This window comes from Tachypleus tridentatus, chromosome 13, assembly GCF_004210375.1.
Source record: "Tachypleus tridentatus isolate NWPU-2018 chromosome 13, ASM421037v1, whole genome shotgun sequence".
Taxonomy (NCBI): Eukaryota; Metazoa; Arthropoda; class Merostomata; order Xiphosura; family Limulidae; genus Tachypleus; species Tachypleus tridentatus.
The window spans coordinates 76,062,411-76,087,692 of NC_134837.1; the positions used below are offsets into that span (position 1 = coordinate 76,062,411).

Below are 25,282 nucleotides of genomic sequence, written 5' to 3' on the forward strand. Positions count from 1 at the left end.
ACAACGTTACCACAGTTTGCTAGAGAGAACGATTCTGTAGATTTATGGTATCGGTCTCTTTAGAGAGGTCACTAGTTCTTAATGTAATAAAAAACACCACTCAAATATTTATCACATTAAGAACTAGTGACCTCTCTAAAGAGACCGATACCATAAATCTACAGAATCTTTCTCTCTAGCAAACTGTGGTAACGTTGTTGGTGTAGGATATAATTTCATAAAATATTTGCATTTTAAAAATCAATTTGAATGAACAACAAAAATATTGATATAAAGAAAATTACAAAAAAACTGTTAAGTTACATGCATATGATATCTCTGTACTTGTTAGTAATTTTTAACAAGGTTGATTAGAAAAACAAACTTACTTTACAAGGAAATACAGAATTATGGGACCCAGAGACGACCTTTTAGGAAACTCGTGCTCAAATACTCTTCTGTCCAAAGAAAGCCAACTGTAGTGATCCCTAGAATAATAAGAAACAAATATGGCAATATATTAACTTCCTTTTAAAGGAGTGGAAGATTTGGGGAACATTTTAAAGTTTTTATTGCAATTTTGGGCAATAAAAATGTAATTTTCAATCGAATCAAACTTTTGTAACAAATAAAGAAAAATATATTATCAATCAATTCCCCAAAAGGCATACGTTCGCTAAATAAAGCTGTAGGCATTTTTATAGGGTATTTGTTTGTTTCTTTTCCAGGAAACCTACTCGAGGGCTTGCCTCCCCATGGCCACCTCTTAGGCTACTCTTTGCTTATGAATAGTAGAATTGATCGTACCATTAAAACGTCCGCTGGCTGAAAAGGTGGACATGATCCTTGGTGAAAATCTAACCCACCATAACACAAATTACGAGTCGAGTACCCTAACCATCAAGCTATGCTAGGCTTTGTATAGGATAAACAGAAAGTAACGAAAAGAATATTCCACTTACTAAACAAATAAAACATACATTTTCGACATAACAAAGGATCACATTCCCCACAGATTACGACTCCAGATCTGTAAAAAAATAGACTTTTCGTGAATGCTGTATCAAACATGTGATATCTTCATATGGATAATAAAAAAACAACTCATTCCGGATATGTTTGGGTTGTTTGATTAAACAAAAACGTTTGGCACTGCTTTCGAAGTCTAGGTCGCTGGACCAGACCTGTGATATCAACTTGTAAAATTTAATGTAAAACATGCTTGAAATGTTCTAGATGTGGTTGTAAATGTGACGGTTTAATAGTATCGATTAATTAAGGTATACCTTTGTCCAGGTGCGATGAAGGAAGGACTTAGTCGAAGATATTCCAATTATTTGACATACCCCTGAACTGGAGCTTCGTCAATTGATTACTGCACTGACAGTGAAACATAAAAAACGGACATAATAGTACAGTTATCTTCACAAAGAGAACTGGATTCATATATAATAAAGTATTTGTTTCAATATATTTTTAAAATTAACACCACAGTGAAGCCCAAAGATGCATTAAAACATGATTTCCTCAGCGATTCACAAATTTAAAATGCCATTTCTGCAAAGAGATGTAAATATAAAAATGATGGAATAATGCCCAGTATGGTATAAACATAGTATAATCCATAAAGATTTTCATTAATATTTGGTTTTAAGTTGTGCCGAGGTGCATTTATCGAAATATCACTAAATAACCAGTTTCTGGAAATGACCCCTTCCTCCCCTATTGACCATCCTTGGCTCCCAACTAAAAGATGCTTGGATGGCACGAGTAGCAGGTGCTATAATCATGTGCTAAAACGTTTGTCAAAAATACGGTTTAAAATGGACGAAAGCAATAGTTTTACCATATTTTTCACGTATTCGAATGATTTAATGCTTCGAAGTGTTTGTTTGTTTTTTAATTTCGCGCAAAGCTTCACGAAAGCTATCTGCGCTAGCCGTCCCTAATTTAGCAGTGTAATACTAGAGGAAAGGCAGCTAGTAATCACCACCCACCGCCAACTCTTGGGCTAGTCTTTTACCCACGAATAGTGGGATTGATCGTCACATTATAACGCCCACGGCTGAAAGTGCGAACATGTTTGGTGTGACGGGGATTCAAACCCGCGACCCACGGACTACGAGTCGAGTGTCTTATCCACCTGGCCATGCCGGGCCCTGTGTGAGTGATACCAATAGTATATTATTACAGCATTGAATAACAGCAACAATGTTCAAATTTCTTATCGATCTGCTTCATAATTATCTTTGGAGATGTTGTTGTTTTCTTGTAGGGACCCGGCATGGCCAGGTGGTTAATACACTCGACTCGCAATTTAAAGGTCGCAGGTTCGAATCCCAGTCACACCAAACATGCTCACCCTTTTAGCCGTGGGGTGTTATAATATTACGGTCAATCCCACTATTCGTTGGTAAAAGAGTAGCCCAAGAGTTGGCTGTGGCTGGTGATAACTAGCTGTCATCCCTCTGGTCTTACACTACTAAATTAGGGACGGCTAGCGCAGATACCCTCGTGTAGTTTTGCGCGAAATTTAAAACAAACCAAACCAAACCTGACTGACCCTTTGGAAATGTTTAATTACACAATCAACAGATGTTTAGTACTGATGCATATGTTACTCTTTACATACTTTGCGGTGTTCTACAACTGTTTCACCCGCTTTAGTTCTATTACTTCCGAAGTTAACTGCTTTAGGCATATTTAATTTCGGAAACCCACATGTTTATGAGCTTTAGCCCTTACAAACAGAATTTATTCTACGTAAGGCTCGAGCTGGAAAGGTGGGTTTCTTGATACGGTTTAAGAATAAAACACGTGCTTTCCTATAATAAACTTCAATAAGTGAACAATTTACTTATAGATGGCGTATTCAATAGGTATACTAAATTCCATATTTAATCACTTCAGGTATTCCTGCTATATGCGCTCTTAGCAGTGACGACGCTTTCTAGAATGATTTGTCCTCTAAAGACTTCATTAACACACTGATTACGTGATCTACTAAAATGTTCATGTCACTTTCCAGCATTATATTAGGAACAGCTAGCGCAGATAACCCTCGTGTAACTTTGCGCGAAATTCAAAAACAAACATACTACCTCCACCTATATAATAAGAATTAATACAAAACTTTTACATCTTAAATAACGGATAACGAACACAAGCTTCTATTCTGTTTTCATTTTAAAATTTGTAAGATATAGTTCTATTAATTTGTTGTTGTTTTTGTAACGTTGTCACTGTCTACCTTTTTAACGACTCAACTTCAAACAAGATCCCAAACCGAAAATTAAGTGACTAAAAAGCGTATATATTTAAACCTTGCTGTACAGATATTTGTGTAAAGTACAAAGATAGTCGTTTGGGAATTCTGAACACGTCGTGTGTATGTGTGTATACACGTACTGCGACTGTTTGCTGGTAAGCACAGAGCTACACAATGGGTTAGCAGTGCTGCACCCATCACGAGTATCGAAGCCTATTTGTTAGCGTCGTGAGCCTACGAGCCTCCCCGTTGAGCCACTGAGGATAGAAATACTGTCAAGTAGTTGTATTGTCTTGACAAGATGTCCACTTCCATCTCAAACTCTAGCGGTTAATTTTTTGTTATTACTACAAAATGGGTAACGTGAAAAAACAGAAGCTCATTTCTTTATACACTTTTGTGTACTTTCAGCCGCGTTGGTAATATGACTGAGAACAAAACCACTGAAAGGCCCACAAAAATATTCATGTTAGAGAAGTATTTTACTATATATAGAACAAAACATCGGCTACATTCATCAAACATGACAATAAAAACTGACAAATACATTATTAATCACATGAAATGTGAAAGAATTGTAAGGCTGTTGATAAGTCTAAAAAATGTAAGTCCAAGATTTAAGTTGGATCATTAGTGATTGCAAGTTTACATTTCATCAAATCAGAGCTCAAATATAAGTCACGTGTATGGGGAGGAGAAGGGGGGAATAACTAATTTTGTTTTTGAAAACCCCTGTAATTAATCATTTCATGAATAGACCAGACCATTGTTTAAAACGGACTAGCTGTATATTTAGTTACAAGCACAAAAGTATGTGTGCACATGTTCAAACATAAACCTGTAACATCAAAAGAAAAACTTTTACACGTGGAATTGAGAATCTTAGCCACCTAAGAACCGGGTTTGTAAACTTCATTTGTCAGATTTTATATTAATTAAACGTCCCATTGTTCCTCAGCATACCTTAGGTTTCCTTGTTTCATTATCTTTTTCTATTAAAAAAAACAAGTGTACACCTCCTACCCACAGCTTACCTCTCAATGGCAGCTACGTCATTTCCCTTCACCATTAATTTAAAAATTTGATAATTCTTAAATATCCACAATTGTATCTAAGAAGGTTAAAGCTGAACCTTTCCCGCCACTTTCTGTACCTCTTGCTCGATTTTCTTACAAAGCGACAAGTTTCATGCTCAGAAAGGGGCACGCATCCTGTGCTCGTTCAGTGCTTGTAGTTAAGCTGACAGTCCACTCACGACAGACGTTTCCGGCGAAGTTGACCAAACAGAACAGTGGGTCAATACATTCCCACGCTCAAGCACGAACCAACTGGTCATTGTTGAAAGGTTAAAAGACCTATTAAATCCACTCTTGTTATAATTATTATTTTTAAACAAAAAATCTCAGTGATAAAAGAGTCCATGCAACAACTATAATCACAAAGAAAAATAACCGTATTCTGAAAACAGACAACGGAACAATTATTTTCGGTTTGTTATTCATAAATAACATGCATCTGTGTAAGAAAAAACAAGTCATAATCAAACTCAGCCGAGAATAAAGCCAGATACGTCACTACATAAAATATCTTTCAGACTCAAAGGAATGAATTTGAGAATCATGGTAATCTTGCCTTTGGACGAAAAACAAAAAACCTGCTGTTTAAGAACGGCCGTTACTATGCTTTTCGTTATCTCAAAATTCCACCGCGCTTTTAGAAAAGTTAATTGAAATATGATAGTTCTGCTCTGAGTGAAGTGCTTGGGCACACAAATATCTATAATGATTGAGTGGTGACGTCAACACCTGCAAAAAGTTCCTGAACTCATTGGACGATGCACGAGTCTCGAGCTTCCACACTAATTTTGTATTCGCTTATTTGACATTTATTATTTAGTTACTGCTGTTTATTATAAAGGTTAACTTACTGAAACATTCAAAATTTACAACTACTCTGTTTTGACTGCGTACTAACTAATATAACGTAACGAAATGGTAATACGAAAGTATATTTGTTTTAGAGCAAGAACACAAAATGAACAATTCGCACTCTGTCCGTTACGGGGAATCGAACCTCGAATTCGAGCATTACATGTAAGTAGACTTACTAGTAAACATGTTTTTGTAGTTCGCGTAAGTGAATAACCATCTGAGATTAAAAGGATTTTTTTTCCCAAAAAAAAGCTACACGAAGGTTACTGCGCTAATCGTCCCTAATTTAGCAGTGCAAGACCAGAGGGTAGGCAACTAATCATCACCACCCACTGCTAACTATTGTGCTACTCTTACCAACGAATACTGGGATTGGCCGTCACATTATATTGCCCCCATAGCTAACAGAACGAGCATATTTAGTGTGAGGGAGATTCGAACTCACGATCCTCAGATTACGAGTCAAGCGCCCTAACCATCTGGCTATGCCCTATTCAAATTGAACCAGCAAAACGTTAAATCTTACACTTTTTTCTATGCCACATTCCTCCGACAGATGAATGTAACCATAACTGTTGATTGTTCAGAGTTCGCTTCACGTCGTACTTGACTGCTTGTTACCAACGTTCTAGTTTGTTTTGTTTTTGAATTTCGCGCAAAGCTACACGAGGCTATCTGCGCTAGCCGTCCTCAATTTAGTAGTGTAAAATCAGTGGAAAGGCCGCTAGTCATCGCCCACCGCCAACTGTTGGACTACTTTCTTACCAATGAATAGTGGGATTGATCGTAACATTATAACGCCCCCACGGCTGAAAGGGCGAGCATGTTTGGTGCGACAGGGATTCGAACCCGCGGCCCTCGAGTGCCTTAACCCACCTGGCCATGCCGGGCCTCAACGTTTTAGTATGTTACTTAGATAGCTCATCTCACAAGATAATTAAAGATCACAGTTTATTTTTATATGGCATGAGTGCATTTTATACATTCAGAAAGTTACTTTCATTTAAACATAACTAAACTTTCAAGTTTACCTTTAAGTAAGACTTGCGTATGTTTAAAATCAAAGTCACATTGCGTTTTATGTTATGTCCGTTGCGGGTAATCGAGCCCCTTTCCGAATATTGCGATTCGAAGTTCAGAAACTTCGCTATTCGCCATCTATTGGGCAAAAATAATACTAATGTTTTCTATGATAAGTCGTGCTGAATTAAAATATTATGAAAATTATGTTCAATAAACTTTAAAAAACAAAAGTTCAGAAATAAATAAATATTTATATATATATATATATATATAAACATTTATATAATTTGAGAAGAACAACTAAATACAAATACACAGCAAGCTTCTAATTTTTAACCTATCTGACCTCACTGTAAGAAGCAATTTAGAGCAAATCATGTTAATACGCACGTACAAAAAGATATATTGGTTCAGTTGTTTTGAATTTCGCGCAAAGCTACTCGAGGGCTAGCCGTCCCTAATTTGCAGTGTAAGACTAGAGGGAAGGCAGATAGTCATCACCGCCCACCGCCAACTCTTGGGCTACTCTTTTACCAACGAATAGTGGGATTGACCGTCACATTATAACGCCCCCACGGTTGAAAGAGTGAGCATGTTTGGTGTGACTGGAATTCGAACCCGCGACCCTCGGATTACGTGTCGAGTGCCTTAACCACCTGGCCATGCCGGGTCGTCAAAAAGATATATAATACGAAAACTATGTGTGAACAGGCAGCACTGTAATATCACAACATATATATCATGTATCTGTGGTTGATTTCAAGTGTACAATTACAGGGCAAAAAATTTTAGTATAATATATATCATAAATTAAACATCAGGAAACGTAATTTGTAACTTAAAATACAAAAGACAAGAAGAGTGGAAATAGCGAACGATTCTGAATATCTAACAGAAAACTACACAGCACTAACTAAATAATAACTGTTTCCGTGTTAAAATATAAAAAATTGTGTAATTAGTTGTAACATGTACAAAGAATATCTGTTTTTGCGTAGCAGAAAAAATAGAATAAATTTTGTAGCCAAAAGGAAAGGTAAAGTATGACTTTAAAATAATTTACACAAACTCTGTTCCTGTTGTTTATGAACGACCTGGTAAATAAACTTCCATTACGAGTAAAACCGTCACTATGCTGATGACCTTCCCTTATGGTGTACAGAAGATGACCTGACAATGACAAAATGGAAGATACGAGATGCCATGGGCAGACTAATAGATTATACATCAAAATAGACAGTTTATATTAAAATGTTAGAGTTGGCCACATTTTTATCACATTGTCACCAAAGGCTTTGCCAGTCAAAGTACAGTATAATGAGAGAGATTGTTTCATATGGAAACACCAACATTCCTGTATATTATGACGCCTGAATGAATGGACTTATTTAAAAAAAAAAAGAACCAAAAGGCAAGAGCTAAAAGTGTGGCTTTTGGTTTCTTATAGCAAACCACATCGGTCTATCTGCTGAGCCCACCGCGGGAAATCGAATCCCCTGATTTTAGCATGGTAAATCCGTAGACTTACCACTGGACTAGCGGGGGGCAAGAGCGTGACTAAGGATGGTTTTTATGAAGAAGTTTGCACGTGGGAAGCAAATCAAACAAATTCTGATAGAAGTTTATGTGAAAAGAATATAACCAATTCCTGAATATAGAATGTAAACTTGGGGAACAGCGGTAAAGATAGATTTCATCAGAATACTTAAAAAAATCCAGAATGAAAACCTACGAATAATAACTGGAGTCATGAAAATAATACCAATAAATATAATGAAAAATGTAGCAATAGTCCAAATAATGGAACACAGGAAAAATCGTCCAAAGCTGCTAATCCAAGCATCCAAGTCCAGGTCCCACTGTCCACCTCACGAAAAATAAAAATAAAACTCCATCATAATCAAACTCAAAATAACACGTTTCGCTTAGCGGTCACCCAGGAAGAACCGGCCAGAAATAATCACGAATATGCATGTCGCCATGGTCACATACAAATCAAGATCCTCTGTAGGAAAATAAATCTTTATCCACTATTAAATTGGACATATATAAATAGACCGCTAATGGAACCTAGCCAATCGAAATCAAGAGGAAAATAAATGATCATCGCAGTGATGCAAATAACCTACTCTCAAAATAAATGAACTAATGTCTTTACAGATGAATCAGCAACGCATCCACTGATAAACGAAGGATTATGAATCTACAAAACGAAACTGTTGGGCACGAAAAAAAAAAACTATACTAGCAGGAAAAAATTGTACAACCTATACCAAGACAGAAGCAGTTACGAAGTTTGCAAATACCCTTCCAATAGCGAGATAACTACAACCACCAAAAGCTTTCATCTTTACTGGTGTGATGTCAGTTCTGAAAATTCTCCAAAATTCCAAAAACTTCTAAAGAATAACCTCGAGCCAAAGATTAAGCGAACTAGAGGAGACAGTAAAACAGATGGCGCTACAATTAATTCCACCCCACTGGTAAAATAAAACTGCAGACCACCTTGCCAAACAAGCAACCCAAGAACAAGAGGAAGGTGAGTTTACATAATAAAGAATGCAAGTCAATCATACAGTAATATATTAAGAACTAATACAATGAAGAATATACAATATATTATCCCATAGATAGTTAATATGTTCCCAAGACAAACAGAGGGAATTGTTCCCCACTTATTAACAAAGTTTAAGCATTTAAAAGAACATCTGCATAGTAAGACGAAAACAGCAACCTGATTCTATGGTATCAAGCGAAGAGACAAGAAGTTCTGATTTTAACATAGAGATTGAACACAATTCGAAGATTAAAAATCTAAAGAAAACCTTGTAAACACCGAAAAATAAGTTGTTTTTTTCAGTAATGGTGGAACCATTCCACAGTCCAGATAGCTAACCACTGATCCACGCTCAGCCTGATATAAGGTAATGATACACATTTTTTTATATAAATGCAATGTGATTTGTATTAAGAACTTAAAAATATTCCATACATAACGTATGTAAAAACCTAGTTAATCTAGCAAACATTCTATTTAACGTATTCCTTTTAATCTCAGTACATCGCTGAAATAAAAATGAAAACACTATAACAGAAAAGCTTCTCTTGTTAACTGATACAGATTTTTATGGCAACGGACATTCTTTTACATATTAAGGCCATAAACACAAGATAATAATAACAGTACTAACGACTTGGCGGCCCATTATTTAACACAACATGAACTATCTACTCGTCTACTTGTCAGTTTCTTTTGTTCACCCAAAGGTGAATTTCGGTGAAGAAACGATGATGTATAGACTTGATCTATTCTTTAATTCGCTACTTCCGTTGCAACAGACTAGTTTCATCGATTTCATGGCTCATCAGCGTTGCTTGGAAGAAATAAAAAATAAAGGCCTCATACGGTAGTGGAATGTAAGCACTTTGGTTTACATGTACAGTTCTTTATTTAGTACTGATACCCTAAATAATACTGGTCAGTTTTTTGTTGTTGTTTTATTAAGCACAAAACTATACAATGGGCTATCTGTGTTGTGTCAACTACGGGTATCGAAATCCTGTTTTTGGCATTATAAGTCAACTGATTTACCGCTGAGCTATTAGGGGGCAGGTCAGTAAGAATTAATTAATTGCAACTATCTTACTAAAACAACGAAGACATTCCTGGGTCAGATTATTTAGTATTTTATTACTAAACATCAAAGTCGAATTGCTGTAGGTTTTTTTTTCTTCGTAATTTATTGTATTATAAAAACATGGCAATGTGTTGATTTTTTTACTACTGAAAACAAATCATCCTAGAAGCAACACACGTATACAGTTGTTTTTTTAATTTACTCTGTTTTCTAGACTAAACATTCAGAACAAAGCGAATGATGAATCATAAAAATAATTACAAATATAGTGAAGAGCCTAATAAATGAAGTCCGTCGTTTTGTTAGTTTAAAGTAAGTCGTTAAAAATGTGAAGTTAAATTTCTTTATGTTTGTTGCCCATAGTTACAACTTCAGAGAAGAGTAGAAGGATAGAGTGCGATTTACGAGTTGTTTGTTCGTTTGTTTGTTTTGAATTTCACGTAAAGCAACACGAGGAATACCTGCGTTAGCCGTTCCTAATTTAGCAGTGTAAGACTACATAGAAGACAGCTAGTCATCACCACCCACCGCCAACTCTTGGGATTGACCATAACAATGTGGCGTTATTAGCCCCCACACCTGAAAGGGCGTGCATGTTTGGTTTGACGGAGATTTAAACCCGCGACCCTCAGATTTCAAGTCGAGCTACCTCACCATGCTAGGCTTGTGATTTAAGAAATTCTAAGTTTCTGAAAAGTCGTCATTATGCACAGACCAGTGTGAGAACATTTCGGAATATTTGATCACTGATGAAATAACAGTTGTATGTCAGCTATGTCATCGACAACTAAGAAGTTTTAAACAATAGCACTTTCAAATAATTTCCTGGTTATTATGCAAAATACCAAGAGAAAAAAAAATACGAGAAAAGTAGCTACTTAGTCTGAAAGCGGAAAGTAATGGAAAGTAGTAAGTATAAGACAAGAGTAAGGTCAGAGATGTTAAGTAAATTACACTGTTATTAACCCTTACTCTAACTCTGATTTGTAAATGACTCAAATACAATGTTTACAAAATTAAACTTCACCAACTTAATCTCATCCACATCATAACGATTGTTGTTAATGAAATCTGATAATATAAATAATATTTCAACACTATAAACGAGTCCTAGTATTAATGAAAGGCCTCACTGGCGCTGAATATAATAGATCGTTAAATATTCTTATATATTGTTACTCGTATGCTCTTAGGAGTGAAGCTGGTTGTTAGGGTGTTCGTCTATGAGCACGCTAGACCTCTATGATTACAATTTGAGCCGCTCCCCCAAAGAAAAAATTCTTTGCCTGCAGAAATACCGCCGGGATTGGTTGAGATTGTGGTCGTTACGACGACATAAGATGTTCTTAGGAACTGGGAGATGGCAGATGAGAATCAGACATATACGACAATAGAGATTTCTAGCATATCTTGAAAGTACTGGCGCCATGATATAACGTGCTAAGAAGAAACTTTTTTTTTTTTTATGAATACACATAAACTCGTTGAAACCTGGCATCCAATACCTTTAAAATGACTTATCTCTTACATCATATGTGGACTTCCAGAAAGACAAGAACCACTCATATATATACTAGCTGGGGTACAGCTGGACCGACGTTATGTAAATTCATGATTATTGAAAGGTTATCTAAGGACATTAAAAGTTATTTCCTTTATATATAATTAAAAAAAAACACAAAAACAGTAATACACAAATGTAAAACCGTTGATTTGAATGTATCTCCTCGTGTACTCAACAAACCTTCTTGCCAAATTTATTGAATATCCATCAACATGGACGAAGCAGTGGCAAAAAACAAATAAACGCAAAAACACTCGTAATAACCGCAAAATTCAAAATTTGTGTGTATTTCCCCATGAATCTTATGAGCCTCTGTACTAACTTTGGTGAAGATCCATCGACACCTAGTGAAGTACTTACATGGACATACAACAGACAGTACTATTGTAACTATACAGACGACATCAGAGCATTAGATTTGCGTGTGATTTATTCATGACGTCATATCTGCATCCTGAGAATAGACAAAAATAAAATTATCCGTGATAACAAACGTAGGCGAAACGGGAAAATCGTGACCCCTATTGCAAATCTACATGTATAAAGGATAAAAATTTCGCGAAGTTGGTAGTTGTACACAGTGTAGTAATAACGTTTTCCCAGTATCATTCAAGCAAGAGTTCCATTATAGTATGATATATATATATATCTTATGAACCATGCTGTTTGTCTTCTGCTTGAAAAGTTATACTGATAGACAAAGTTCAACATTCAAAAAAGTACAGAAACAAAATGAATCAAAATGTAAAAATTATATTTTCAAGACTACAACTAGGAGTTCTAAAAAAGCAAACACAAGGCTGGAAATAGTGTCTGTGTTACTTCCTCATAGAAAAATCCCAATTTTGACTCCACAAATACAGTATTTACCAATTTTAGTGGTGTAAAGATAGGGATTTGTAGCTTGAAGGAATAATGTAAACACCATTTCCAGCTTTTGTGTTTATTGTTTTTAGAGTTCCCATTTGTAAGTCATGAAAATATAATCCTTGTATTCTGATTTCATTTGTTTCTGTAACTTTTTTGACCATCCCTGTTTTCCTTTTTCAAATTGACAATTTTTACTAATCTTGTTGAATTATAATCTGCTGCTGTTGGAGTTTTGTTCAATAACTAACACTTGTAAACTGCAATGTGACAGTGTAAATGTTTCAATTGCCACCTAGTCAAACGTTAATATTTTATGAAATTAGGCTTCACTAAGTTGCAAGACTGGAAGAACAGATCATGGTTCAAAACCAGGATTGCCATGAATATCTGGGTTGTAACATTTTTACCATATATTTAAACTACTAAAAAATAATATCTAACACTGTTACATAAAGTACCATACTTTCACTGATGGTATTCATGTTCAGTAAACTGACATTCTTTCTCTTGAAGAAATGTGTGAAATAATTAGATACTTTTATTGAAGGTTATTAGAATAATCTATTAAATGTTGTTTTATGAATAAAAAGTTAATAATCTTATAAAATTTGGAGAAAACAAAGATTTACATAATATGTGTCTTTACTTTCAAATGTACTAGTGCCTGCTATCCATTTAATTTAGGTAATCTGCCCTAGTTAGTGGGTAGGTTTTTTAAATTTTGTGCAAAGCTACACGAGAGCTATCTGCACTAGTCATCCCTAATTTAGCAGTGTTAGACTAGAGGGAAGACAGCAAGTCATCACCACAAACATCCAAACTCTTGAGTTATACATTTACCAATGAATAGTGGGATTAACTGTCACATTATAATGCACCCAAGGCCGAAAGGGCAAGTTTTGTGTACCAGAGATCTGAGCCTCTGACTCTCAGATTACGAGTCAAGCACCCCAACTTCCTGACCATGATGGGCTTCGTTATTATGATTTGTTTGTTTTAGAGCAAAGCCAAATCAGGCTCTCTGCTGTGTCCATTGCAGGAATAAAAAACCCTATGTTTTGGTACTGTAAGTTTGTAAACTCAATGTCCCAAAAAGGTATGATGGTTAATGGTAATTTTGGCCATCGATATTGAAAAACTAGCTACAAGAGTGAATTAATCACAAACTTGGCCTACTGATTAATAACACACAAGTTAAAACCTAACCTCTTAATTTCATCTTTTCCTTTTGCAGTTGTCAAAGCTGACACTCCTCCCCCTAAATCCTAAGTTATACAGTGCAGTTTTATGCACATGTATTTGAAATCGAATTTCTGAATAGAAGTATCAAAGTTGTCTGGTACAATATTAACTTGATTATCCTGATAAAGTGTTTTCATCAATAACACTAGACATAATGAATCCATGAAATATTTGTGGGTAATGAAATAAAATACAGAATTTCAAGATTTAGTTTTATTTAATAAAATTATTCCTTCACAGAAGAAAATGCTCATTGTGAAATTTTTTAACTTAATTTTTAATTTGATATACTAATGAATAAAATGTGCAATTAATGAAAAAATAATTGTTTAGAACAGCATAACTTTTTCAATACAAATTTTTCTGTGAAACAATCAACCAAACAGTAACTAACGGCACTTTTACCTGAATAATCATTCCACGCATAATTAAAATGGACTTCACTATTTTCAGACGTGTTAATGAATACCAAATAATGAGTCAATGGTACAGAAGTTTGAAAAGGCTAATAGACAAATAATTAGCAGACATAATTAAATTCAAAGTAGTCTTTATTTAAGAAGTAAAAATTATTTGCCCATACTTTAAACATTTCCTTTGAAAGAGAAAAAAAAAAGACCAACAGCCATCCTAGCTAGGAATAAAGTCGTTTTTATCCAGTTATTTAAACAGCATACAGCTTAACAAACCACCAACAAACAGTTACTTGTGGTTAGATCTCCAAAAAGTAAGTTCTTGTGGTCAGTACTTTAGTTGGTATAACAAACCACTAGTAAACAGATTTTTGAGGTCAGCATTTTGGCTGACATGAGAGACCACAAGTAAACAGTTTCTTATGATCAATACTTTAACTGAAATGACAAAGTTATAGTGCACAGTTTCTTGCATTCAGTACACTAACTGTCATGACTTACCACTAGTAAACAATTTCTTGTGGTCAATACTTTAGCTGTCATGACAGACTACTAAATAAATAGATTCTTGTGGTCATCACTTTTCTGGTATGTCAGACTAGTTATATATAGTTTCTTTTGGCTTGTACTTCATACAGAATGGCTAACCCCTAGTCAAGTTTCTTATTGTCAATGCTTTATCTAACACAACAAACAATAGTCAACTGTTTTCTGTGGTCATTATCTTGTCAACATGAATCAAATACAGAAATTTATATAGCATAAATCATATGTATTAAATTATAGGGCAAAATAAAATTTCATTTAGTTTTTTATTCACTTTCATAATTAGAAAGTAACTTTTCATGTTTTCCATTACAGAATCACAGGCCTAATGCTGGCTCTTCCATTTTCTATAACAGCTTGGTTAACTTAAGTCATTATATAAATGGAAGTCTACTAATGCAAACCACTATACTATGATGAAAAGCAAAATACAAATATAAGTTAAGACTACATTGGGTTAAATGCACTTACGTATCATCAAGGAATGCCAAACCAAAATACTCTTTTTCTTTTAAATTAAAATGGGAAGCCACCATGTCCAGAAGTTCTCCAGCATACAGTTTTGGCTGAAAATACAGAATAATTTGAAATTGCAAAACTTCTTCAAATAAACAAGTGACTAAAACATACCAAATTAAAATTGATGATTTAAACAACATTGTAATTAAACCATCAAACTTCTATTAGCTAAGAATAACTGAAATGTTGAATCTAAAATCAATCTTGTTTGAAATGAAAGTAATTTAGTGTCACATATGAAGCTTTTATTTGATACAGTAAGTGCAGTTTAACTAAGTTCTAATGGAAGTTTTGAGCTACTTTTGGTCAAGATATTCATGAAAGGTAATGACTGCAAATAATTTTTAAAAACGGTCAGAACATTTCTTTTTTTTAGCCAAAGTTAAGTAACCAACTGTAATTCATTTTACTTTGTAATGCATCTTTTTGGTGAAACTGTATTTTATGTACATCACAGAGAACAAATTATGAATTATTCAGAATTATTTTTTAACCCTTTAAACCTGTAATGTTTTGCATATTCTACCACAATTATTTTCATGATTTCCTAATAATTATTACCATGCCTTATAACATTTCAATTTTCTTAAATCTGTTGATAATAATGATTTGGATTAATTTTCAGCCAAAGTGACATAAATGTCATCAGACACTGTCACTGTCTGATGGATAAATCAGAATATTCATGCAGGTGTCGGTAGTATTTGCTTGGGTTGAAAAGTTAAGAACCAAGGTATGCACCTTACGTACTCTTCAAACACTTCTTTCTCAATTTTTATGTTATAGTTATCAAAAAAGACTTTTAACTTGTACTTTGCCCTATGAACATTCACATCTGGTGATTAGATGAACTCATTTGTGGTTGTTATTTTCAATATTAAATCTAGTAACAACAATGGTTAAATTTGTCAAAATTTATAAAAATACCATTTTTAAAGTTTTACACAGAGCAGAATTTTATATTTTTCCTACTTCTGGTCCCAAATTCACATTTTACAAATAAACAAAAAGCAATTATGGCTGTGAAATTTCCTTTTAATTAACGAGAAAGTAATCTATTTTTCAATAACATATTTAAGAATGTATTCCATTTGTTTATTACAACCTATTATCATAATAAATGTGGTGATAACGGCAAAAACACTGTAACAAAATAAACATCCAAACCTCTAATAATATTGTAAGACTGAAATGCATTTTTCATAAAAAAATAAAAAATGAAATCTAAGACTTTTTCTCGGATTTGCCCTATATCACCCAGTTTAGCTGGTTTCTGAAATTCCAACCCTGATCAGTAGTCCTAGAGCATAACAGACTACAAAAGAAGGACAAGGCCTTTATATTATAATGAAGAATTGCAGTTTATTTTATGAAATGCTTACCAAAAAAATATTAGGTATTTATTCAAAAAATTCAATATAATTATAATTCCACCAACAGACATAAAAAATTAACATTACATTTGGCTGGAATCCCTTTAATTGGTCAATTGTGGACCTTTATTGTGCATGGCTCTTTTTGTTTTGTTTTTTTTTGTTATTTTTTTTGTAAGCAAGCTTTCAACTTGCAAATGTAAATGTTTTATGTTGGAACATTTCAGAATGGATTCTTAAACCTAAACAAGAGCTTTTGGTACAGATACTGAACCTGATCTTCGTCTTTATCCTAACTGATTTTGGATCATAGCAGTGGTGTTCGCTGTATGTAAGCTTTTTGCTTATCATCCTCATGATACTCATTTTACACCAACACTCATCCAAACTAAATGATGAATATGTTATTTGAATTATTTTAGGATGCACTTTTTGAATTTCATATTTGTTTCCATTAGATACTATTTAACCATGGCTTATTAAGATGCACCAAATTAAAGTGCAGACAGCAGATACAGAGAGTATCAATAACTTACCTGTATTAAAATTTCCAACGTGTGGTTATCTAGAAGAACCACCTGACTTCGCCTCCCTTCTGCCATCTGAATAGAAAAGTAAACACCATTTTCATATGAAACTACAACCAAAATAACAATAAGCAAAAAAAAACTGACTTTCCAGGAACAATCACAGCTGATAAATATTCAAAAACTAGTTTACTAATACACAATTTAAATAATTAAAAACCATCCATAATGGAACTAATGTGGTGGTGCTTAATTGCATATGTAAGCCATGATGCTGCAGTCAATATATCTAGCACCTATACGTTTATTTAATTTCAATGGCCATTAAATGTATAATGCCATCATGGGTAGCTTATGACTGGAGGATTATGTCACAGCAGCCTTTACCCAGAAAGGATTTTAATATAGTAAGCTTGTTAAATGATAGAGCCAAATGAATATCCAAGTATCCATGAAATATTATTTTATTCCAAAATCAAAATTAACTTATAATTAACAAGTTAAAATTGGCACTAATACAGAGAAACAATTAAGAAATATATAAAAGTAATACAAAGACTTTTATAAGTGAAATACTTAGCACTGTTGAAGCACACTGTACCACCACTTCCTGGATCTATCATCAAAATCAGTTAGCCTAATCACACTCTTCTCACACCCATTTTTACAATGGTTTAAATTTCCATTTCCACATTTGTTGTTTTTCATTTGTGTCTGTGTGTATATACTAATAATGTACTTTGGTCTGGGCTGTTTTAAGTCTTAACTACTTTAACACTAAGTTAAGAAAACACTACAAAGTACTGTGCTTGTGTTGTGATTATATAATATGGTATATCCTTTTGATTCATAAGTTATAACTAGACCTTGTCATCATTCTCATTCAAAATTAGAACTTTCCAATTACAGTCGCATGACGTTAAGTGCGAAATATATTGTTTTATATGGGTAACTTTTCGAAATGTGAGAAAAACTATTGTCTTAACTTCAATGTGAACTGTCAAAAAAGCACTAGAAAATACACAAAACTACACCACCAGGTATAGACATCCCAGACATCTAGTAAGTAACTTCAAGAAGCACCTTTCAGTTTATAACTGCCTGTACTCTTAAGTTATACAGCTAGCCATACATTCAGTGTCAAAATGACTAACTGTAAAACTATTACTATGAACCTTTCACTAAGCCTGAATGTTTGTGTCTACTTGTACCCAATATAAATTTCAGATATGTAAAGCAATGGCAAGTTTCATTTGTTTTCTCACATCTAATGTATAAACTTTCAACAATATATACTTCCTGCCCTAAGACATGTTTCTAAAAAACTTACACTTTTCAATTCAAAATAATTTAAAAGGTAGCCTCAAATGAAATGACCACTGAACCATGAAAACAAAAATAAGTAATAACATCACTTTACTTCCTCCTGCTTTTATATAATTAACTAAAAAGCACCATTCACAAACTAAGGTAGGAGTTTGCATATCCAGTCATCTTCTCTTGACCATCCCTACAGCCATTTACTATATATGATAAAAGTCCTGGCTCTCTTGTCACAACTAAGTTTGTCTCAGAAATTTTACACAGAATTATGTAAATGATTATCTACACATAGTTGTCCCAAATTTTGAACTGTTAGAGAAGGCAGGTAATTAACAGCATTCATAGGTCACTCTTGGTAGACAGAATAGTAAGATTTAACTGTCACTGCTATAATGCATGCACAGCCACAAAACATGATTTTTGGCCTATCTAATTCCATAAGTAATGAAAAGGAATGATCAGAATGTTAAATCTTTCAATCTGTAAATAAATCTTCAGTTGTTGTACATGAATTGAAATGACAAACCATAATTAAGACCTACATGCATTAATAGAATTATATCACAACACAAGACGTTAATTTAGCTCTAAAATTAAAATTTTTATTTGCTTTTAGAAAACAAACACATTTAAATATTTTGGTTTTCCAATGTTCTCCCATTTCAACAATATCAAAAACTAAACCAATATGGATGGATGTTTAGGTATGTGTGCACCTTTTCTGGTCTAAGGACATAAGGACTGAATCTAGTGCTTGAACTAATAACTTAAATAACGAATTTGTATGTTTAACTTATTCCACACACAATCGATTTTACAACCATTTTATTTCCTGCTTCTTTTATTCCACATTATATAAAAATGGTGTTACAGTTACTTTGTAACTAATTCCTCTCTAGAGAATTAGTGCTTTTTGACACTCTGAGTGCTTCTTGCAAACATTAGATGTTCTTCCTCACTTCTGGACCAAAATAAAGAGATTTTTTTGGTGATCCTACTTTTGAACACTCAACAAAGAAATGTCCAGGAGAGAAACAAGAGGTTTCCAGATGTATCTTTTTCACTTTAAAGGTCTAACATTGTGCTTTTGTTGCCATCTCTCCTGGCAAAAATGTGAATGTTTGACATATATTATGAAGAAACTTAGATTTTCCACCATAAACTCAAAATAAAAAAAAAAATTGTCCAAGAGTGTGGTGTCGTTAGCTAAATTAACATATATCCGTTGCGAGTGTTGCCCATGACAGGTGTGGCCGGGTAATAGCCACCCTACTACATGTCCCTAGGTCCAATGGATCATCCTACCAAATCTGGTTAAGATTGTTCTAGAGACCAGTGAGTGGTTCGCGTAAAAACAAACTGACTTTTGTTTTTCCTTTTACTTTTATGGCTTTAACGATGCACACACACGTTTGTGTCGATATACATTTGTGTCTGAATTTAACTTTCTGTACAATTTTATTACGCACTAATTATAAACTGTATTAAAGTAACAACACATTTGCTGACGTAATTTTTTTCAGCTTTCTATATTTGTCATTGTCATGATTACGATACACATCAATCACCGAATTATGACGCATTTATTTGTGAGACTAAGCCTAAGCCCACTTATTGTCCACCCTCAACTTCACTGGTTACGTGTTTCGAGTGATGACGTCATATCTGTTTCTTCTCCACCACACGTTATATATGGTTTGTTCCGGGTGAAACTAAACCTGTTTAATAAGATTTGTGCACGCTATAATTTAAACTTTCACTATTAAGTATGTTACAAGATCAAAGTTAGCGGTCCAATAACCGCTTTTTTCTCTTCCTTTTTTTTAACACCACCGATGCAGAACCAGCTTTTCGCGTGTACCAGCAAAACAATGATATCGTATACGTGGTCAAGCGATGAAAACTGGAAAGTAAATACTTTTGTATTTCAGTCGAATTTCTTAAATTAAAAATGTTTTCTCGCACTTTTTTGTGGGGAGGGGGGTTAAAATTGTTTCAGCCTTGATTGTCTCCGAGTACATAGTTAAACGGAACTCCTTCCTTATCTCTGGGACTAATTTTACGCACGTAATTCAGTATGCTCTCAAAATCTTACAAAAATCAATGAGAAAAATCAAAGATTCTGATTAGAAATTAACATTTCGTGAAAAATAAAAACTACAAACTAATAAATACACCATTACGTTTTCAGTACAATTTATTTCCAAGAAGGAAGAGGATAGAGCTGTGTATACTAAATCACTGAAACAGAAACTAAGCTGTTCGAAAGCTTGCTGAAAATTCAAGTTATCATATCACAAGAAAATACCTGAAACATTAACAACTACGTGTTACATAGTGCACGCATTTCAAAAGGGACTTGTCATGAAAATATCCAATGAATGTTATCATCAGATACGTGTGCATCTCTTTATCGATGAGATTTTAAAAACATTAAAAATAGAGTCATTTGTACAGATGTAAAGAACATTAACATCCAATGTGTTCTGTGGTTACTTCATTCATCCATCGATGACTGTAATTATTGTTGTAATTTTATTCGCCCTGGCAAACCTCATACGCTTTTTATTTACTTGTAACGAGTCAAAACAATGAACATACAAATGTCCTAATACGTACTAACTAAATCTGTCAGTGCCACTAAGGTTATGTCAGTAACATGGAAGCCCGGCATGGCCAGATGGTTAAGGCACTCGAATCGGTAATCTGAAGATCGCGGGTTCGAATCTCCGTTACACTAGACATGCTCGCCCTTTCAGCCATTAGGGCATTATAATGTTAAGGTCCAAAGGTCAATCCCACTATTCGTTGGTAAAAGAGTGGTAGTAGCTGCCTTCTCTCTAGTCTTACACTGCCAAGTTAGGGACGACTAGCGAAGATAGCTCTCGTGTAACTTTGCGCGAAATTCAAAACAAACCAAACCAGTAACATGGTGAAGCCAAACCTAGCCCAATGGAACGAGTCGACGATCTGAAATTAATTATGATATGAACTTCACAAAGTCATTGCCGTAGGCTGATTTCGACACCATTATGGGCCTGATACAGAAATGTCGCAACCGCGTAACGTTCATAGTAACAGAACTGACATACATAGAAAACAATGTTTTATACTAGATGTTGCAACCAGATAGTGGAAAAATACAAAATTTCTAAGTGGTTTTTATCTGTAATAAATTAACTATGAATCTATTTACTTCTGTAGATCTGAAAATAACAGGACTTAGTTAGACCTCTATTTGTATTAAACGTTAATATTATACATTAATTGAAATTTAGGTAAAAATCAAACGAAAATATATTTTGTGTTAAATTATTCTCAAGATCACAAAGGTTTACAAGGCATTTTCAAGGGTATAACTATCCAATAAACAAATCACACGAGACTTTCACAAAGACATTTAAAATATGAGGCCTCAAATTCTCATACACAAGAACAACAACGGTTACTCATGTAGGCCAAATACGAAACCATCGTTTTTTTCCCCAATAAGATTCCACTTTAACGTTTTGTTTGTTTTTTTTTTTTTGTTTTACTGATGTTTGTTTCCCTCCATAGTTAAGGCGCTCGACTAGTAATCTGAGGGTCGCGGGTTCGAATACCCGTCACACCAAACATGCTCGCCTTTTCCGCCGTGGGGGCGTTATATTGTACGGTCAATCCCAGTATTCGTTGGTAAAAGAGTAGCCAAAGAGTGGGATACTCTTACACTGCTAAATTAGGAACGGCTAACGCAGTTGTTCTTCGTGTTGCTTTATGCGAAATTCAAAACAAACAAACAACTCGTAAAGTCAGTCTATCCTGTTTCTCTTATATGAAGTTGTAACTATGGGCAACAAACGTAAACAAATTTAACTTCACATTTTAACGACTTACTTTCAACCAACGAAACGACGTTTTGCGCGAATTTCAGAAACAAAAAACAAACTCTCCACGTAATCAATAGTCAAAACGTTGAACTATGTATCTGGTAAAAATACACACACACACACAATATATATATAGCAGAAACTGGGAATTTACTGTTCTACAGATAAATCTTACCTACCACAGAATCACGAAAAATCGAACTTCTTCGCCTTCTTAACATGTTTTGTGTATATAGCACAAGGGTTACAGGATTTCCATACACGGTTTTAGTGCACCTATGTATCGATACACAAGAAATAATGCATACACTGTCCTAAACTGTTATACAACAATGCAACACCTGAACAAAGCATATGAGTGGTAAGCATTAGGTTTAACACAGTATATCCAAAATTAGAAAACAATGGATCGAGTAGTTGACTGTTTCTTTGTACACGCACACAGAAAACAACAGGATTTGTCGTGCTATATCAGAGATTCACTACAGGAAATAGCCCCACCTAAGGAACAAGTGGACATCCACCCAAACTCTGATATCCTAACATCATTCTGTACTTGTGAAAATGTTTTTGAAAATAGGTTTTTATGTAGTTTCAATTATATTGCCAACTTACCCTCTAAAGGTACCTTTCGTTCAAAACTTTTATTATTATTATATTCACAAATGTTTTCCTCTGAAACTACATGAGAAAATACACAGTAAGTTTATTATGTAGTAAAGGAATAAAAAGATTTAATATGCAGTTCCTGTATAACAACAGGTAAAATACACTTATCTTGTTTAAGTGAGCAAAGACAGCTGTACAGTTAAATATATGACAAGCTGCTTCTATAAAACAGTCCTCTATTACACTGGTACTAATAATTTTAAACAAAGGTAGAAAAATTTACACTTGAAACTGCATACTTTGGAACAAAAGCGATCTGAGTAAATACTATATATTACTGTTAACTTTCTTACATACTATGCTACAGGTTATGTTCCTATAGTACAACTAATGACCATTGGTCAATCTTTATATTTTACTATGATACTGCTTATATTAACTTTTATTAGTTAATCGCATGAAGTACAGTATGCTAGCTTCAATGAACAAGCAAACTAAACTTAATAAAACTTGAAGCACTTTTCACTTAAATGGAGGGGGAAATTAATTATGAGGGGCCATGAGGGCCTTCATGAGGGCTCACTTGTGATTGGATGGGTAAAAGTTGAAATGAAGGCCTTCATTCTAAGCTCACTTGTGATTGGATGAGTAAAGGTTCAAACGAAATCCTTTCTAATGATGATTTAACCCTAAGTTGACTTTATACGGAAGTAAATTATTAGCAGGTTGATTTTTGTTTATGAACTACATAGGTAGCTTGCTTTGATCAAAAATATAACAATACTGTCTGTTGTCTGTCCAAGTAAATATTTTGTAGGGTGTTGTTGGATCTTCACTAAAATTGGTGTGGTGGTTTATTTGGGCCATTTTAGGGTAAATACAAATGTTCAGTTTTTCATTTTGTGTTTTGCAGATTTTATGGCCATTTTAGTGTTTTCTATCACTACTTCACCTTCCATGGATGAATCTTTACTAAATTTGATATAGAGGTTCATTAGGATCATGGTGAGATAGTTATAAATTTTTAGTTTTATATTTTGTGTTTCGTACCACTGATTTGCCATAATTCAACTGTGCAGTCCTTTTCAATTGTCCTACTTTGACTATATTTACAACTGCTTATTGTACCACCAATTTTTCTTATCCTGAAAATATACTGTCCTTTTTCTGTATAATATCCTTTCTTTCCATAAACAAATACATGGTCTTTCAAAATAATGAATTTCACGTAACTGAACTAAATCAATACCAACTTCTATTTCTTCAAATATTATTAAACTTCTAAAATATTTCTATTTAATTTATCGTGTTGAAATGATATAATATACTGAGTGACACTTAACAAAGCTAATTGAAAAACACATTTCTTCAAATGACATTAAGCAAATGGTTAACGATTAGAACATTACATGGAAACAAAAGTGTGATAAACAACAGTGAATAATAAGACAACCATTTAAGTTGTGGTATAATAAATTTGATTAATTGATTTTATGAGTCAATAAATCAAAGTGAAAAGATGCTCTTCATTAAGACAGCTCAGAACAATAACATGATTGGTATTTTATTATTTGCTTATGTTATACTGTTTACAGGATTGCAGTATATATCAGTGTTTACAGATCGATAGCACATATATATACATTGGTTACTAGCTAGAGTACACATTCCCCCCCTAACGGAAGTTATGTAAATTCTTGGTTACGGAAAGTCCATTTCAGGACACGAAAAACTGATTCCCTTATATGTAATTGTAAGAAACGCCCATAAAAACTATAAAACACAAAATGTCACATATCAAATTTGCATATATTTCTGCAAGAACCCAACAATCCTTCACGCCAAATTTGGTGAAGATCCATCAACAGGGGCGTAGTAGTACAAAATGTAAAAACGCACAAACACTATAAAATTGAAAATGTTTATAACCCTATGGACTTCCACACCAATTTTGGAGAACATCCACACCCTGCAAAATAGTTACACGGAAAGACAACAGACAGCACTATTATAAAGATTAGTAATAAAGTTTACAGTGTTTTGTCGTAGTATATATTATATTGTTTACAGATTGGTAATGTAATTTATAATGTTTGCTGATATTATACCTTAGAATGTTAACACGTCAAACATGTGTTCATAAATATTTTATAAAAACAATTTACCATCGATTCGACACTGATGAAGTCTACTTTTACAAATGCTAAAAATAACATGTAATATTCTATCTCCTCACACATGTGGTGTTTAAAAAAAAAAAGAATAAATTCTTAACTGTGTGTGTGTGTGTGTTGTTCTTACAGCAAAACCCCATCGGATTATCTGCAATGTTTACCGAGGGAAATCGAACCCTAATTTCAGCGTTGTAAATCTAAATACTTTACCGCTGTCCCACCGTGGGGCTATTACGAACTGAAACATTACATTTAGGCATTCCAAACTCTCAGTTGTTTATGTAATAGCTGCCGTCTTTTTGTTAAAACAAAGTTGTTGAAAAACGCCTAAGGAAGGGTACTGGATCTTCTCCAAAAACTTGGACACAATAGTTTATGTCAAATTACACGTGTTAAAAACGTTTTATCAAAGAG

The 25,282-nt window shown here is 34.0% G+C and overlaps 1 protein-coding gene across 21 annotated transcripts in view; it reads right to left on the reverse strand.

Annotated features, from left to right (window-relative positions):
* Window positions 1–25,282, reverse strand: part of LOC143236454 (uncharacterized) — a 146,935-nt gene that overhangs the window by 79,120 nt on the left and 42,533 nt on the right. For 15 of the 21 annotated variants that reach the window (XM_076474711.1, XM_076474721.1, XM_076474714.1 and 12 more), the window contains 3 exons: window positions 16,903–16,968; window positions 14,946–15,040; window positions 369–467 (listed from right to left, as the gene is read on the reverse strand). In XM_076474711.1, coding sequence (XP_076330826.1) covers window positions 369–467; window positions 14,946–15,040; window positions 16,903–16,968 — 260 coding nt within the window. Of the gene's footprint in view, window positions 1–368; window positions 468–14,945; window positions 15,041–16,902; window positions 16,969–22,260; window positions 22,542–25,282 lie in introns of those variants that run through there. The other 6 variants (XM_076474728.1, XM_076474727.1, XM_076474708.1 and 3 more) reach the window with 3 other exon arrangements.